Below are 16464 nucleotides of genomic sequence, written 5' to 3' on the forward strand. Positions count from 1 at the left end.
TATTTATAAGTACTACTGTTTTGACAGTAAATTTGTATTTGACATTACAATGTTTTATGTGTACTCCTGACAAAATAAGCCAATATATTTTAAATTTGTGGTTTAAATTCTGCAAAACTTTTTCTTTTCCTACAGGAAAAGAAAACTCACATAAACTTTAAATGTCATAAGGGTGAGAAGATGAGAGTTATCTCTTTAAAGTGCTAAACACATGTCTCAAGCAGTCTGAAGCAGTGCATAGCATTTCAGTTTTGAGAAGACATGTACCCTTTGATGAAACACGAGAATACATCCTGTGGTAGCAACGTAGGCTGCACAGCACCTTTTCATCAGAAAAGATTCTACTGTGAATGGTTTCCTCATGTCCTGAGTAGGTAATTGACCAATCAGTGCCACTAATATCTCCCTGAGAACAGCTGCTTGCCTGAATCATTAAACCACATTTTATCATCTCTTTAATATTTAAATGCCAAAAGGAAACTGAAATCTAGCATCCCCAATACAGCTCTCAAACATCTAAGTATACACACATACTTTTTCTCTGTCAACTAACAGTAAGCATTAATCAACAAAAAATGTAAGACTATTTCCTTTGCCATATTCTTCCAGAAGAAACTATTCCAAAATTGTTAAAAATGGTTTATTAATGGAGTTTTGAATTACTTGAAATCAACAGACTCCCTGACATTATTAATATAAAATAATATTTAATTTCTAAGCCAAACAGTCTACAGAGTGCTGAAAGAAATATTCTCTCATTTACCTGCACAAGAGATTTGAAACTGATCAAAATGTTAATTACTGCTCATGCTGCCACTTTAATTTCCTCACTGAAAATAGGATATTTATACAGAGAGTACTGGATTTTCCACCATTCCTGCTTTGATTTTCACACTCCTATGAGGAATTTTCTCTTGACAGCCAGAAGTCAACACCAAACCACTATCCTACCACTGTAATTAATTCATTCCGACAGATCTTTTGTCTGATCTACAAAAACATTCTGGATGAGAACAAAAAAAATCAATGCAAGAGATCTTCTTTGATGTAGGTAGGTAGGTAGGTTAACTTTATTGTCCTTAAAAAGGCAATTCTTTATGTAGACAGCAGTAAACATCAGTGAACATGCAACAGCCACACAACACACAATATCCAACAAGAAAAAAAAATAATAATAATAATAATTATAATAAATTATTTAAGAACGCTATTGCTGCCGGTACAAAAGAATTCTTATATCTATTTGATTTACACAAAGGGAGTTTAAGTCTCCGACCAGAAGGAAGCAATTGAAATTCATCACACAATGGATGGGTGATATCAGACAGGACTAACTGGCCCTTCTTAGTCACCTTATATTCATAAATTTGTGCGATAGTCCTTAACTCAGTTCCCACTATCTTACTGCATATTTTAACTATACTGTTCAACTTTCCCCTACTCTTTACATTCAAATTTCCATACCAACAAATCACAGAAAAACTTACAATAGATTCAATAAAACAAGTATAAAACATCTTCATAAAAGAGACATCCACATAAAAAGTTCGAAGTTTCCTCAAAAAATACATACGTTGAAGAGCTTTCCCTCTAATCATATCAGTGTTTGCCTCAAATTTTAGTTTATCATCAAACACAGTGCCTAAGTATTTATACTCCTTGACCAATTCTACCTGATGCCCCTTAATGACAGCAGGCAACACAGGTACAATATTCTTCTTACGGAAGTCAATGTACATCTCTTTTGTTTTAGAAGCATTAATGTTTAGAAATGAAGCATCACACCATTGAATAAAATGGTCTACCACTGGACCATAACTCCCATCTGACCCAGTAAGGAGAGACACAATTACAGAATCATCTGCAAATTTAATAATGTGTCTCCCCTCAAAAACACTCCGACAGTCATCAGTATATAAAGAAAACAAGAGAGGGAACAGAACACAACCCTGTGGGGTACCAGTAGAAGACAACAATGCATTAGAGAACACCCCATTAACACGTACTCTTTGGGATCTACTAGTTAAAAAATCTACCAACCAACGCACAATATTTAAGTCTAAATTAAAATTTTCAACAAGTTTCTTCGCCAGAATATGGGGTTGAACACAATTAAAAGCGGAAGAAAAATCAATAAAAAGCAAACGTACATAATTATTTTTACCTTCCAAATGTTTTAGAATCATATTTAATAACGTACAAGTGGCATCTTCCACTCCTCTACCTGATCTGTACGCAAACTGCATAGGATCAAGTGCTGACTGTGTTAAGGCTAAAATCCCCTTCCTAACTATTTTTTCAAAAGATTTCATAACCAGGGAAGTGAGTGCAACAGGCCTATAATCGTTAAGAGAAATAGGATTAGTTTTTTTTGCAATTGGCACTACTATGGAGTCTTTCCAAGAACGAGGGACTTTAGAAAGTTGCATTGATTTATTAAAAATAAATGTACAAATCCCTGAAAGCTGCTCTGCACAATTCCTCAACAATCTTCCACTAATATGATCAGGACCTGGACTTTTCCTTACTTTAACCTGACCAAAGCAGCTACGTACATCAGCTTCACTAATTTGAAATTTAACAGCGGTGTCCAAAGTCACAATATTCCCACCATACTTCAACAATTCGGATGTAAAATCATGAATATCAAAACGTGTATAAAATAAATTAAAATCATCTGCTAATTCATGATCAGATTTCCCACCTAGAGTAATACTTTTTGTCTTCTGTTTAGTTCCAATTATCGACTTCACTCCATCCCAAGCTAAATGAGATTCCCCACTTATAAACATGGTTTCAACCTTATCCTTATACTGCAATTTGGCTAATCTCACCTCATTTCTCACCAGTTTATGGGCCTCTCTGTACCGAATGCTATCACCTTGTTTATAATAAATGTTTCTCAGATTAACCGCATTTTTAACTTGTCTAGTAATCCATGGTTTGTTATTCGGAAATACTATACAAAGTTTATTTTTAATAACCAGATCTTTACAGAATACTATATAATTAGTCACAGTCTCTGTGAGATCATCTAAATCAGTACATACAGATTTAAAGAGTTCCCAATCGGTACATTCAAAGCATCCCCTCAGCTCTTGAATTGAGTCTTCCGACCACACAGGAACTAGTCTTTTCTCTGTTTCTCTGTACACAAAATAGAAAAGTTTTCAAACAAAACAACACATAAGGGAGTCTTTGCCTTTTTGTCAAATGCATCTATTAATATTTTCATCATATTTTAATGTCACTTTTTTTTAAAAGGCAATGCACACACACAAACACAAAGGTGGTGTTGTCATGTTATTATTAAACACACAACCTTACCAGAATTAGAGAAAACAATTGATGACACCATCTCATGGATATTAAGTGAGAATGATAAAATATATGTGTGTGTGTGTGTATGTGGGGGGGGGGGGGGGGGGGGGTCATCATAAACCCTACGTTATGGGTAAAAAATGTCCCCACCATGATGGCAATACCCAAAATTCTTGTGCTTGTTTTTTTTGTTATCAACATTTTTTTATTTTTCATACATAACACAACATAAAAAAAATATATATATATATTAAAAAAAATAAAAATAAAATAAATAAATAAATAAAACAACAGACACGTACTCAACATCTCAAAGTCCAGTCAAAAGGAGGGAGAAAAGGAAGGACAGAAAAAAGAAACCCATGGAAGAAATTCTTGTGCTTGTTCATGAGGAAACAAGATTATAAATCATACAGAATGAAGTTTTTTAAAAATCTAAAAATGCAGAAAGTTTTCTGTGAGGGGTATAGATTTAGGTGTAGGGTTGGTGTAGGGCAATAAAAAATACAGTTAGTACAGTATAAAAACCTTTACGCTTATGGAATATCCCCATGGAAACCCAACGTGTTTGTGTAATTGACACATGCTTTCTCACATGACTTTGAAATGCATGCATGTTTAAAATTTGTGTGTATATCTCTGCATATAGTGTATGTATGTATGGACATAATGTGTGTGTGTGTGTATGTCTGTAAGCCTTATTCATTAAATGCATCCCTTTGAGCACAAAGTCATCTCTCTGTGACATGTGCATAATTACAATAACTTCACACCCACTCCTCTGGCACTTTCTGGCATGATAACAGAGTTAAACAGAACATTTAAATCATAATGCAAAATTACAGATTTTAATACTCCTACGCACAAGCCCTCAGTGTAACTGTGTACACGTGTTTGCCTCTTAAAAGCACCGAACAACAGCTCCATGCAGAGTTTATTATTGTTATCAGAACTTTTGGGGCAAGGCTTCAGAAAGCATTGCGGTTTTGATCACTGACAGGCATGTGGATAACAGAGGCAAAGCATTTTCTTCAGTTGGTGTAATTGAACAACAAGCATTAAATGTGATAAATATTGGTTCTGTACTGGATCAGTTAGACCTCTGTTCTGTGTCGACTAATGAATTATGTTAATGAGTAGAGCTGGAGTCAAGTCCAGCTTTGTCGAGTCCAAGACAAGTCCAAGACCAGGACTAGTCGAGACAGAGTCAAGACCGAGTCCAAAGAGGCTCAAGTCCAAGTCGAAAAATTTTGAGTCCTAGTCAAGACCGAGTCCAAATGAGAGAAAAAAAGGATCCTCTTCAAGACCACATACTCAGTTATTGATAATGTATGTGATGCGAGAGACAGCATATCTTCTATTCTAAGAAAATAATTTTGCATTATTATTTGTAATGATCAAAAAGCATGTGCAAAGTAACAACTCTGTAGGACAGGGGGTCTTTAAACTAGATCCTAGAGGGCCAATGCACTGCAGACTTTAGCTCCAACTGGCTTAACACACCTATCTGGAAGTTTCTAGTGTGTCTAAGAGCTTGATTAGCTGGTTCAAGTAGTGTTGGAGCTAAACTCTGCAGGACACCGGCCCTCTAGGACCGAGTTTGGAGCTGTAGGATCAAATTATTTTTATTTACTTTAGGTACACAGCAAAAAATCCAGGGTTAAATTAACTCTCCTGGGAGTACATGTGAGACCACACTCAAGAGTGTGAAATAAGAGTGTTAAATTAACACTGAAGTAGAGTTAATGAGGTAATTAAGAGATTCATTGAGTGGTGATTGACCATTATTTAAGACACCTGATGTTAACGAGCAGAATCACCAAAGACGAAAATCACAATTTCTGTGTCACCATTATAGTGGTCAGCGTTTACTTTAGTTGGGCTCTTGACCCTTACATTTTTAAAGTTAGATTTTGCTTTGCTGTTATAACAGAATTATAACAGACAGACAAACAAGAAAAGAGAAAAATTATATATATATACACACACAAATGTGTGTGTGTTGTTTTTCTTGAATCTCTGATTTAGATCATTGTTGAATATAGCAGAATCTTGTGATTCATTAGCATAGGATTACCAGCATTTTCAATACATGCCGAGGGAGTTCTTAAAGTTGTTTGTTCAGAAATCTTTGAAAAGTGTCTATTATTTAGACACACAAACATCAAGAATCAACCTGTGAATCTCGACAACGGTGACAATCAAAAAAGCATGTTGCAGTGCATTCTGGGTGCCACCAATCAATTTCATCCATGGCTCCCATGATGCACTGCGGTGTGAATAAATTATTAGCTGAATTTTCTTAGTAATTTCATTTATTCTTATTATTCTTATTTTTTTTTTATGTGACTTTTATTAGCTTGTTTTCCTAATGTTTATAGTTGATCTGTTTATGCTGTTTGTCACCGTTGTTGAGATTCATACACTGATTCTTGATATTTGTGTGTCTAAAACATATATTTTTTTCCTTTTAATTACCAGAACAACTTTCAAGGAACCCTTTTAATTATTGATTACTATAGAATAACATGATTTTTTATAATCAACAAGGTAAATCTGACAGTTTTAGGTTCTAAATGAGTTTGGTGCTATAGATCAAATGATCGTTATGTAAAAACATTACCAACATCACATGACCCCTTTTTCTTTTTGTTTGTCTCTCTGTTGTAACTTAGTTACAGCTAAACAACATCTAACTTCAAAAATATAAGGGTCAAGAGCCCAACTAAAGTAAATGCTGACCACTATAATGGTGACACAGAAATTGTGATTTTCGTCTTTGGTGATTCTGCTCGTTAACATCAGGTGTCTTAAATAATGGTCAATCACCACCATGGTGAATCTCTTAATTACCTCATTAACTTTCACTCTGCTTCAGTGTTAATTTAAGTGATGTTTTATTAACAAATTTCGGGAGGAGCGCGCGCAGATAATTAACACGGCCAATTCACCATCAGCAATCACTCAGTCTATCCTATCAGCCGAGAGAGAACTTCTATAAATAGACCAAGCCATCTTACCATCATTCTCTCTACAGTTTCTAGCATTCGGTTTTGCTCCTTTGCTATCATATCACAGACGCATCTTTTTCTGGAGAATGAAAAACCTGGACCGGAGATTTTCGTATCACATCGCAATCTGCAAGCTCTAGGCTCACTCCCTTTCCGTCAGTCACCACCGCCGAGCACCAGGCTTCATCGCAGCAGGTGCTCTGCTAGACCGGCCACACGCTCTCCACAATGCCGAGGTTTAACCCCGCCTCAACCGACATCCTCATCTCATTCGGCCATTCCAATATATCCTCCGATCGGAGTCTGTATTTAAGCCTGAAGCAAACGCTGATTTATTCTGACGAATCCTTCTTGCAGAGGGCAAACAAAGCGGATACGTGCGATCCGTTCGTTACACTGCAAATCAGCCAACCTCACTCCTAAATCCACTCCAGGCGCAAAGGCGGCCAATAGATCGAGCAAAGCCCCGATCTCGCCTCGCTCTCCACCATCATCGTCCCGTACAAGACCCGGCTCTCCTAGAGCATTGGGTCGCAGTGGCAGGCCTCAAACGAGCAAAACCTCACTCGGCTCTTCTTTTCTCCGCAGTTCTTCCGGCCGCAGTGCCGTATGTAGCCGGACCTCCAGCTCTCGTAGCAGTCAGCGCGAGGCTGCCTCCGGTAGCGGCGCAGGCCATGTTGCAAACAAACTTTCGTGTGAAGGCAAGTCATTTGTTGCTAAAAAATCGTCAAACAATGTGATAACATTATGGACGTGATGTCATTTCAACTGCGCAGATCACGCAAGGAAATGATTCATTTTCTGTATTAATTTTCACCAGCATTTTACATGTATTTTAAATTGCACATTACTCCAACAGACGGATAAGGTGTAAAAGATTGTCTGAACTTAATTCTTAGGAAATCATTGTGCCTAAATGAACAATTATAGGCGAAAACTAACAGCTAAGGTGTATCATAAAGAACCATTCATGCCATTATTGAACAATGCAACCCATATTGCATGTGTCGTGCATACAACTAGGCACCCCTCTTCAAGTCTCTACCAACTGACGTACGGCTTGGCCGGCCAGCTGCTCCAATACTTTCTTCTTTTCATGTGGTTAAGAGGAAAAACCTGTACTTTCAAAATTTTTAAACTTTTTTAAAAGTTGTTAAAAGCTGCCATATTTTCTCCTGCTACATCTAACCCCTCTTTCTTTTTCTCCAGCTCCCACAGCACACGCTAGCTTGAGTCTGCCTCCGATAGCTGCGCAGGCTGCACAGGCTCTCCAGCTATTTTTCTCAGAATATCACAAGCCTCCACGGCCTACAGCTGCAGAAGCTGAAACGAGCACAAAGTTGCTCATGCTGGCAACACATGCCCTCACATCCCAATCCTTTCCTCCCGTTACTACAAATCCTTTTCCTTTTCAGCGGTCTCCAGCTCCCACAGCACACGCTAGCATGAGTCTGCCTCCGCTAGCTGCGCAGGCTGCACAGGCTCTCCAGCTATTTTTCTCCGAATATCACAAGCCTCCACGGCCTACAGCTGCAGAAGCTGAAACAAGCACAAAGTTGCTTATGCTGGCAACACATGCCCTCACATCTCAGTCCTTTCCTCCCGTTACTCCAAATCCTTTTCCTTTTTAGCGGTCTCCATCTCCCACAGCACACGCTAGCTTGAGTCTGTCTCCGCTAGCTGCGCAGGCTGCACAGGCTCTCCAGCTATTTTTCTCCGAATATCACAAGCCTCCACGGCCTACAGCTGCAGAAGCTGAAACGAGCACAAAGTTGCTTATGCTGGCAACACATGCCCTCACATCTCAGTCCTTTCCTCCCGTTACTCCAAATCCTTTTCCTTTTCAGCGGTCTCCAGCTCCCACAGCACACGCTAGCTTGAGTCTGCCTCCACAGGCCGCGCATGCTTTTCAGGATGTCAAAAAAACCCCACTCCTGTGGTCTACAATAGCTGAAGGAAGCGTGAGGCTGCCTCCGCGTGCCCTCACATCTCGGGCTTTTCTAATGACCCCTTTTTCTTTTCAGTCGCCTCCTTCAGCCATTTCTGACAGCCCTACTCTGCCGTCAGGTGTGTCCCATGCTCCTTTCCCCCACAGCTCCCTACTTCTTTCAAATAACATTGTCTTTTTCCAGATCAAGTTCCGGCTCCCCTCGAGATTCAAGACGCAGCAGGCCATCAGCAAGCATGGGTTACGTCCCAGACTCAGCCGCTCCTCACACTGCATTGCCTCTCTCCTCTTCTCAATAAATCACTGCGGCGCCTTTAACTACAGCGCCTCATGCAATGCCGCTGGTTTAGCTTCCCAAACTCCTATCCTTCGCACTCCCTTCTATCAACGGCAGGCAGCCCCTGCTACAGACATCCAAGTAGGGCATCATCAGCCGGCAATGCAAGCTTACTGGCCTTCTCCCTCATTTCCTTCTACCTCTTCCTACATGCTTCCCTAAGCACCAAAGGCTAATCCGTGTGTGAGGCTGCCTCCGCAAACCGTTTCGGCCCCTCCCTATCTTCCTTTTAACCCTTCTCTGCAATCCAAACCCCCGTACACTTCATTTACTCATTGCAGTCCCACTACCTACCCCACTGAATGTTGCAGCTCCAGAACCACCCCGTATGCCAATACCATCAAGTCTCAGATTCTCACAGAAATTCTAAGTGCTGGCTCCGGAGGTGGACCCATCGCCAACTCGCATCCCTATAACACATCCTTCAAACCTCTCCTCGACATGTTACTAAGTTCCTTCCTCCAAGCAGGTTCACCCAGTACCATCCATTCATATCCAACAGCTGATCCAAGCTCTCGGTCAACGGTCATCGGACGCCTTCAAGAGCTATATCAGGACCAATAATTTTCACAAGGAAGCCATCTAACTCTGATCAGTTTAGTGAAATTTGATACTGCCACCGCAGTGCCCTGCTCATTTGATAGTGCTGCTGCAGTGCCCCATTCAATTAATGCTGCCGCAGTGCCTCGTTCTATTTTCAGACGCCGCAGAAGCGCCTGCTTCCGCAGAAGCCACATTCCTTTTCAGACACCGCAGCAGTGCCTGCTTCCGCAGAAACCACATTCTCTTTTCAGACGCCGCAGCAGTGCCTGCTTCCGCAGAAGCCACATTCCCTTTCAGATGCCGCAGCAGTGCCTGCTTCCGCAGAAGCCACATTCCCTTTCAGAGGCCGCAGCAGTGCCCGCTTCCGCAGAAGCCACATTCTCTTTTCAGATGCCGCAGCAGTGCCTGCTTCCGCAGAAGCCACATTCTCTATTCAGATGCCGCAGCAGTGCCTGCTTCCGCAGAAGCCACATTCCCTTTCAGATGCCACAGCAGTGCCCGCTTCCGCAGAAGCCACATTCTCTTTTCAGATGCCGCAGCAGTGCCTGCTTCCGCAGAAGCCACATTCCTTTTCAGATGCTGCAGCAGTGCCTGCTACCGCAGAAGCCACATTCTCTTTTCAGATGCCGCAGCAGTGCTCGCTTCCGCAGAAGCCACATTCTCTTTCAAATACTACAAGCAGTGCCCTATTCATTCGATACCGCCGCAGCAGTGCGTGTTTCCGCAGAAGCCACATTATCTTTCAGATGCCACAGCAGTGCCCGCTTCCGCAGAAGCCACATTCCTTTTCAGATGCCGCAGCAGTGCCTGCTTCCGCAGAAGCCACATTCCCTTTCAGAAGCCACAGCAGTGCCCGCTTCCGCAGAAGCCACATCCCCTTTCAGATGCCACAGCAGTGCCCGCTTCCGCAGAAGCCACATTCTCTTTTCAGATGCCGCAGCAGTGCCTGCTTCCGCAGAAGCCACATTCTCTTTCAGATGCCACAGCAGTGCCCGCTTCCGCAGAAGCCGCATTCCTTTTCAGATGCCGCAGCAGTGCCCGTTTCCGCAGAAGCCACATTCTCTTTCAGTTGCATTCTCTTTCCAGATGCGGCAGCAGAGCCGCTTCCACAGAAGCCACATTCTCTTTCAGATGCCACAGCAGTGCCCGCTTCCGCAGAAGCCACATTCTCTTTCAGATGCCACAGCAGTGCTCGCTTCCGCAGAAGCCACATTCTCTTTCAGATGCATTCTCTTTCCAGATGCGGCAGCAGAGCCGCTTCCACAGAAGCCACATTCTCTTTCAGATGCCACAGCAGCGCCCGCTTCCGCGGAAGCCACATTCTCTTTCAGATGCATTCTCTTTCCAGTTACCACCGCAACAATTCCACTCCAAGCGACGTCCAGCGCCTCTCCATCCTGAAGCCTTGCAAATTTCGGGGGGTTATCAACGCCCCACTCCGGCTGCTGTCCCGCGCTAATCGCATCTTTGGGGGGAGCGCTCTGGGTCCGGGCTAAATGCCGAGCTCGGACCCCTCTCCCCGGACAGGGGGAGTGCCCCGGGTTCGGGAGTAATTTACAGAGCTCGGAGCCCTCTCCCCAGACAGCACGCCAAATACGCATAAACCTTGACTCTGTTCATTATACGCAAGGGCGAACTCGTGAACACTCTTATTTCACACTCTTGAGTGTGGTCTCACATGTACTCCCAGGAGAGTTAATTTCACTCTGGATTTTTTGCTGTATAGCAATTTTACACAAGATGAAGTGCAACTTCACATTTTCAGTCTTTTTATTATAGTGTAACAGTATTGTTATACAATATTATATATAATATATATATTATACTGCTTTATAATAATAATTGTGTATAACATAGACATATCCACTGATTTGCATTGATTTTTGCCTTTGTAATAATAGTCCTGCACGAAATGAGGAAATTCTGCGATGTGTGATAACAGTGGAGTTTTTTTTTTTTTTGCAATGATGATTACTTGTGATAAATAAATGAATAATTATCTGTGCATATTAGGGTCAACAAAAAAAAAAAAACAATAATTATTATTTCATTATTGTAAAGAGTAAGTTTAGGGCTGGGGTAGGTGTAGACGTTAATAAAACACAATCTAACATATAGAAAATTAAATTAGAAACATCTAAACTTTTCAGAACCAGCAAGTGCACCGTGGGTCATGTGACAAGAACCAGCCAATCAGCTTCATCCTTTCCCGTAACAAAATTGAAAGCTAAGCCAAGATGGAGAGACAGCTGATCATAGCTGTACAAGGATAGCATTTTTTTAAATAAATTTAGTTGCAGAGCTACTGCAAGGGATTTTTAGTGCTGGAAATCCATTTATCCTTTGCTGAAACCGCCGCGTCTTCATGGAGAGCACAGGTCATGGTTGCTTAGCAACGGCAGACGCCACAGGAGCGCAAGCATAGAGCGCAGGCTACAAAGTGCTTTGGAAAGAAGGAGAAAGCCGTGCGCCTAGCTTTTTCCACGCGTTTTTAGGCGCGACATACGAATGTGGTTTTGTTTTGAAGGAGAAAAAAAGCATAATGCTGGACTAGGTCGAGACCAACGAGAACATTTGGCGAGTCCAATAACCAAGTCCGAGTGCAAACACCAACGAGTCCGAGACAAGTCCGAGACGATAGAAAAATGTCTCGAGTCCGGACTCGAGTACTACAGCCCTATTAATAAGATGTAGTCTATATAACCTGGCAATTTTACACACCAGTATCTCCACTCCCAAATATGTGGTTTTGAATGTCACTGTCATTGTGATTTGTCAGTTAGATTTAAAGGTCTCTGCATGCTGGGTTGAAGAGAAGTAAAACCTAGAAATTGCTTCTTCAGAATGTTACATTTTTCTGTACCTAATAATACATTTATAGTGTTTCTATGTATATTTTAAATATGTTATACACACAAACTCAATGCTTTAAAAAAAACCTTGCACATTCTCACACACACACACATAGAGGCCTTTATGTACATGTTTCAAAAAATGTGTAATTAATTACTTAAAAAGTAATCATAATAATAGTAATAATAATAATAATAATAATAATAAAACACCCCTTATTATGCTTTAATCCGGGAAGATCTATTACTCCTCCCTGGCATTCATATTCTACCAGCTCTAATGAACTAGATTCATGAAAAATTGTGAGTGTTTTTTTCATAATGAAAGCCGCTATCATAAGATTTGTCACCAACAGATGGTGTGCTCTGAGAGTCCTCTGACAGAATAATGCAGCATGCTCCAACGTGGCGGGTCAACACAGAACAGTTGGGCCGAGTGGGCCATATGCAGAAGGACGTGGTCCTGCCTGCAGGCGCCAGAAAAGCCATCCTCTCTCTAATCTGACAAATCTCCCTGCCTAATAGTGACTTCTTTTTTCAATATTCCAAAGAGCTACAAAACAAGCCTCTTTCTGGGTACCTGCTTTCATACAGTTACCTGCAGCACAAAATTAGAGTGGTGTGAAAAAGTGTTGGCCCCATTCCTGATTTTTTTTTTTTTTTTTTGCATGTTTGTCACACTTTAATGTTTCAGATGTGTTCCAAACTGGAACACAACAACAACTATTTCAACAATCTGTTTCAATGCAGTCATTGCTTTTGCTACCTACAGTATATAGTTTTCTGTAGATAGCTTTAAAAGTACCATTATTATTGTTGTGTTACAAAAGATGCTATGCATGTACAGTATGCCGTGGGTATGTAATGATTTTATTAGCAACACTCAAACATTGAACGCTTGGTGTCTTAACAGAGTCAAGTTAAAAACTAATGTTCTTACCTGCATTGCCTCCAAGGACAAGATGCTTGACATTGCCATATCTTCCAATAAAAGATGCTCTGAAAATCCAGCAGCATGTTTCACACGTTGTGAAATGTGAAGAACAAACGGAAACTTTATCTTTCAGTCGCTCAAGCGTGTCATTAATACATAAACAGATCTTTTGGAAAGCTATGCAATGTGTTTCTTTACATCCACTGACAGATCAACATCTTAGTTTGATGGTCTAACTCAACATCTTTATCCAATAGCAGTATCACTCTTGTGATCGATGGACGGACACGAGTTATTCAGAACACACCTCCTTGATTACATATGACAATGACGACAAGGGGCGTGTCGAGGAGAATTGTGACAGCACCATAATAAATAAATACATTATTGCTGGCACATACCTACTGTTCATGCCAGCAATTGACTGATCTATAATTTGAATTGTAAACAAGTTAAAGATTTTGGCAATTTGTGCTTGGCCAAAAACCACATCCTGTTGAGCACCTTGGGTCATCCTTGAAAACAGAAATGGCTGAATAAAATAAACACCAAAGTAAGAACCTCGACAGTCATTTATATCCTTAACTGCCGAGGACCTAATGCAGCTAAAATTTAACACTGCAAAAAGACACCCTTACATTATTAACCAGCCGTAAATTCAGATGGATCAATAAAGTCTCTTTAGCCACAGGGGCAACCAGTTGATTTACAGGGACAGCTTGGCAGGGATTCTAAAATAATGTCCTACCCTAAATGAAAGCCATAAAGAAAACGTCATCATCATCAAATCATTCCTCTTTAGTCTGGCTGGTGTCCTTTATGCTGTGATAATGTGAGATTTTCATATGCTTTGAGAGGAACAAGTATCAATTATAAGAAAGAAAAGGCCTATTCTGAACTATTCAGTGGATTTAGTGCACGTACCAACACGTTGGCTGTCTTTCCTGATGCTCTCGTTGTCATGCCAGTCTCTTCTTCTCAAACCGTCTGTCCAGGTATAAATGTGGCCATCATTTAAGCCCAGCGGGAAGCCCTGTGGAGAAAGAAACTTTATGAAGTGAGATATACTATCAAGCTATATCAAGTTAGAACTCAAATAAAAATACAACAGCAAAAGCATTATTATAAGAAGTAATTTAACTTCAATTTGAAACATCTCCAAGAACTCCCTGAGGTACCTTGTTCACGCCTAAATTGTCCTATAATGCACTGATTAAAACTTCAATCATAGCTGTTGTTTGAACACACATTCAATTGGCTGAAATCTGTGTAGCCAGCAACTTAATAACCAGAAAGCTTTCCAATCTGATCCATAAACATTATACAGAACATTCCAGCCAAAGGCAATATTCTCCTTTAGATTTGATCAGCTGCACAAAAAAAACGTAGTTTACTTGTGGGTCTGTGTTATGCGGGGTGCAACCCTTAATCTTTTGAGTAATCACATGCGCACGGTGCATATTTGGCTGGATTTCTCAAACTTGGGAGAGCAGAATTGGTGCCAACCTTCAATTCCATCATGCCAGCACAGCATGTCACATTTTTCCTGGTGGATTCTTCTAATTTGGGAATGAAAAAGCATTTCAAAATGATCATGTGGAGCGGTAAGAGGTGTGCAGTAGACATAGATTGTTTAAGAGCAGCAATGTACTCCTCTGTTGTACCGACGCCTCTTCTATTTGCGCAATAGGCATTTACAGGATGTAAAAAGTGGAGCTCTAGAAAGTCTAAGAGGCCCCATTTGATCTACAATTTACCCATTCTCACAGATAGACCCCTGATAACAGCTCTTTTCACTGGCGGTGGTTGCTAATGCACTAGGGATGCACTAGAACGAATGGTTTTGATGAAAGCTCAGAGATGCCATGCTTCTGACATACATGCAGAGCAAGTCTACATGCCTTTTAGTGCTTTGTCTTTGCGCAAGCTTCACCATGGAAAAGCTTCAGGTAAGCAAATTGGAAATGACAGAGACTATTCACTCAAAATTAATCTGGCAAAAAAGACACAGAGATTTTTAGGGAAATGATTTAGAGTGCTACTTAGCAGAGTGGATTATGGGGAGGCAGGTGCTTGGATTCCAGTTGCGGCTCTGAGGATTTGGGTGGCTTTTTTTCACTGTGTTTGTGAATAATTTAAAAACAAAAGCATTGCTTTATTAAGGCCTCAGAGAGTTTCTGGGAGGAAAATTAAGAATGCAAGCATATCCGAGTTTGTCAAAGGGGAATTTCACAAGAAGAATATGACATCAACTTGACAATCACAAAAAGAGAACTGCTGGCAGCAATGTTGGATATCACTCTCCCGGAGGGATGCAGAGGCTTCTGATGGCAAGACTTTGTGGCAGAGCACAGGTGGAGCTTGCTGATGTTATAACTGTAACAACTGACTTAAGTTTGCTGTGAGTAATTTACATGTAGGCCTTGTCCCAAATGACACCCTCAGCCCTTGTAGTTCTCCCTAGTAAATGGTGAATCAATGCAGCATAAGCTGTCACATTATACTCTTCTAGAAAACACAACATTGCGTGATATTAACAATATGCACTAATAACGTTTTAGAGAAAAATGATTTAAAATAAATCAATCATAGTCAAGAGTGTCTGGGATTGATCTGCCAGAGTCGTGTTATTTTTTATTTACTAAAATTAGATGGAATTTTTGTCAGAGTAAATTTTATGAATATGACAAATGGTGACTAAGCACTGTCAAATGAAGAAGAAAAAAAAAGAACTTTGGAAAAAGAAAAAAAAACTGTGGCTGTACGGAATGGGACAAAATGGTCACATGATTGTTTAACACTAAAGTCAGCATGAAAACACTGATGTGACATTGTCACTTGAATGAATGACATGTATTATCAGCTGAAGTCATTGAAACAACTGATTAAAGCTGCTTTTGAGAAGCGCTACAACTGACAGATCTATGCATACTGTAAGGATATGGCTAAAACCCAAGAATAGCTGAAACACTCAAACCCACAGGCCTCAATTTTGCTTTGCAGAGCCACAGCACTATTTATTTCTCCATGACCTGTATATTACTCACTCTTACAAAACAACATTCTTCATTTATGATGGCCTATATCTGGGGCCGAAGAAAGCTGTCTGTCCTCAGGAACTAGACATATTAAAAAGAGAAAAAAGACATTGCATGTAGAAAAAGCACAGCAGTCCAGTGTTTATAATTTGCTTCTTGTGTTCCAGAACAGTGAGGTTAGCATTAATTTACACAGAATAGCTTTGAAAATAAGGCGTTTTAGACATTCAAAGTAGAAATGGACTATTTTCAAAAATACAGTTATAGTTAAAAATCTGAGATTAAGTAAAAGGACTAAGTCTTCTGAATGTTTCTCTTTTTGCTATTTTTGTCACACAGGAGTTTTCTGGCAGGTCATCAAGCTCTGCTTTCTTCACATTGATTACAGTAAATTGAGCAATTTCTGACTCAGTCCAGACTGGAGTGGGATGGCAGACGGCACAATGCGCTGCCTAATTAAAAGTGGTCAACAAAGCGCAG

The 16464-nt window shown here is 40.5% G+C and overlaps 1 protein-coding gene across 1 annotated transcript in view; it reads right to left on the bottom strand.

Moving 5' to 3' along the window:
• The window catches only part of LOC306872351 (polypeptide N-acetylgalactosaminyltransferase-like 6), an 84708-nt gene that overhangs the window by 9541 nt on the left and 58703 nt on the right, over positions 1–16464 (bottom strand). Inside the window, exon 3 of the mRNA XM_079420863.1 lies at positions 13871–13979. Coding sequence (XP_079276989.1) covers positions 13871–13979 — 109 coding nt within the window. The remainder of the gene's footprint in view (positions 1–13870; positions 13980–16464) is intronic.

The sequence above is a fragment of the Barbus barbus genome (assembly GCF_936440315.1).
Source record: "Barbus barbus genome assembly, chromosome: 7".
NCBI lineage: Eukaryota > Metazoa > Chordata > Actinopteri > Cypriniformes > Cyprinidae > Barbus > Barbus barbus.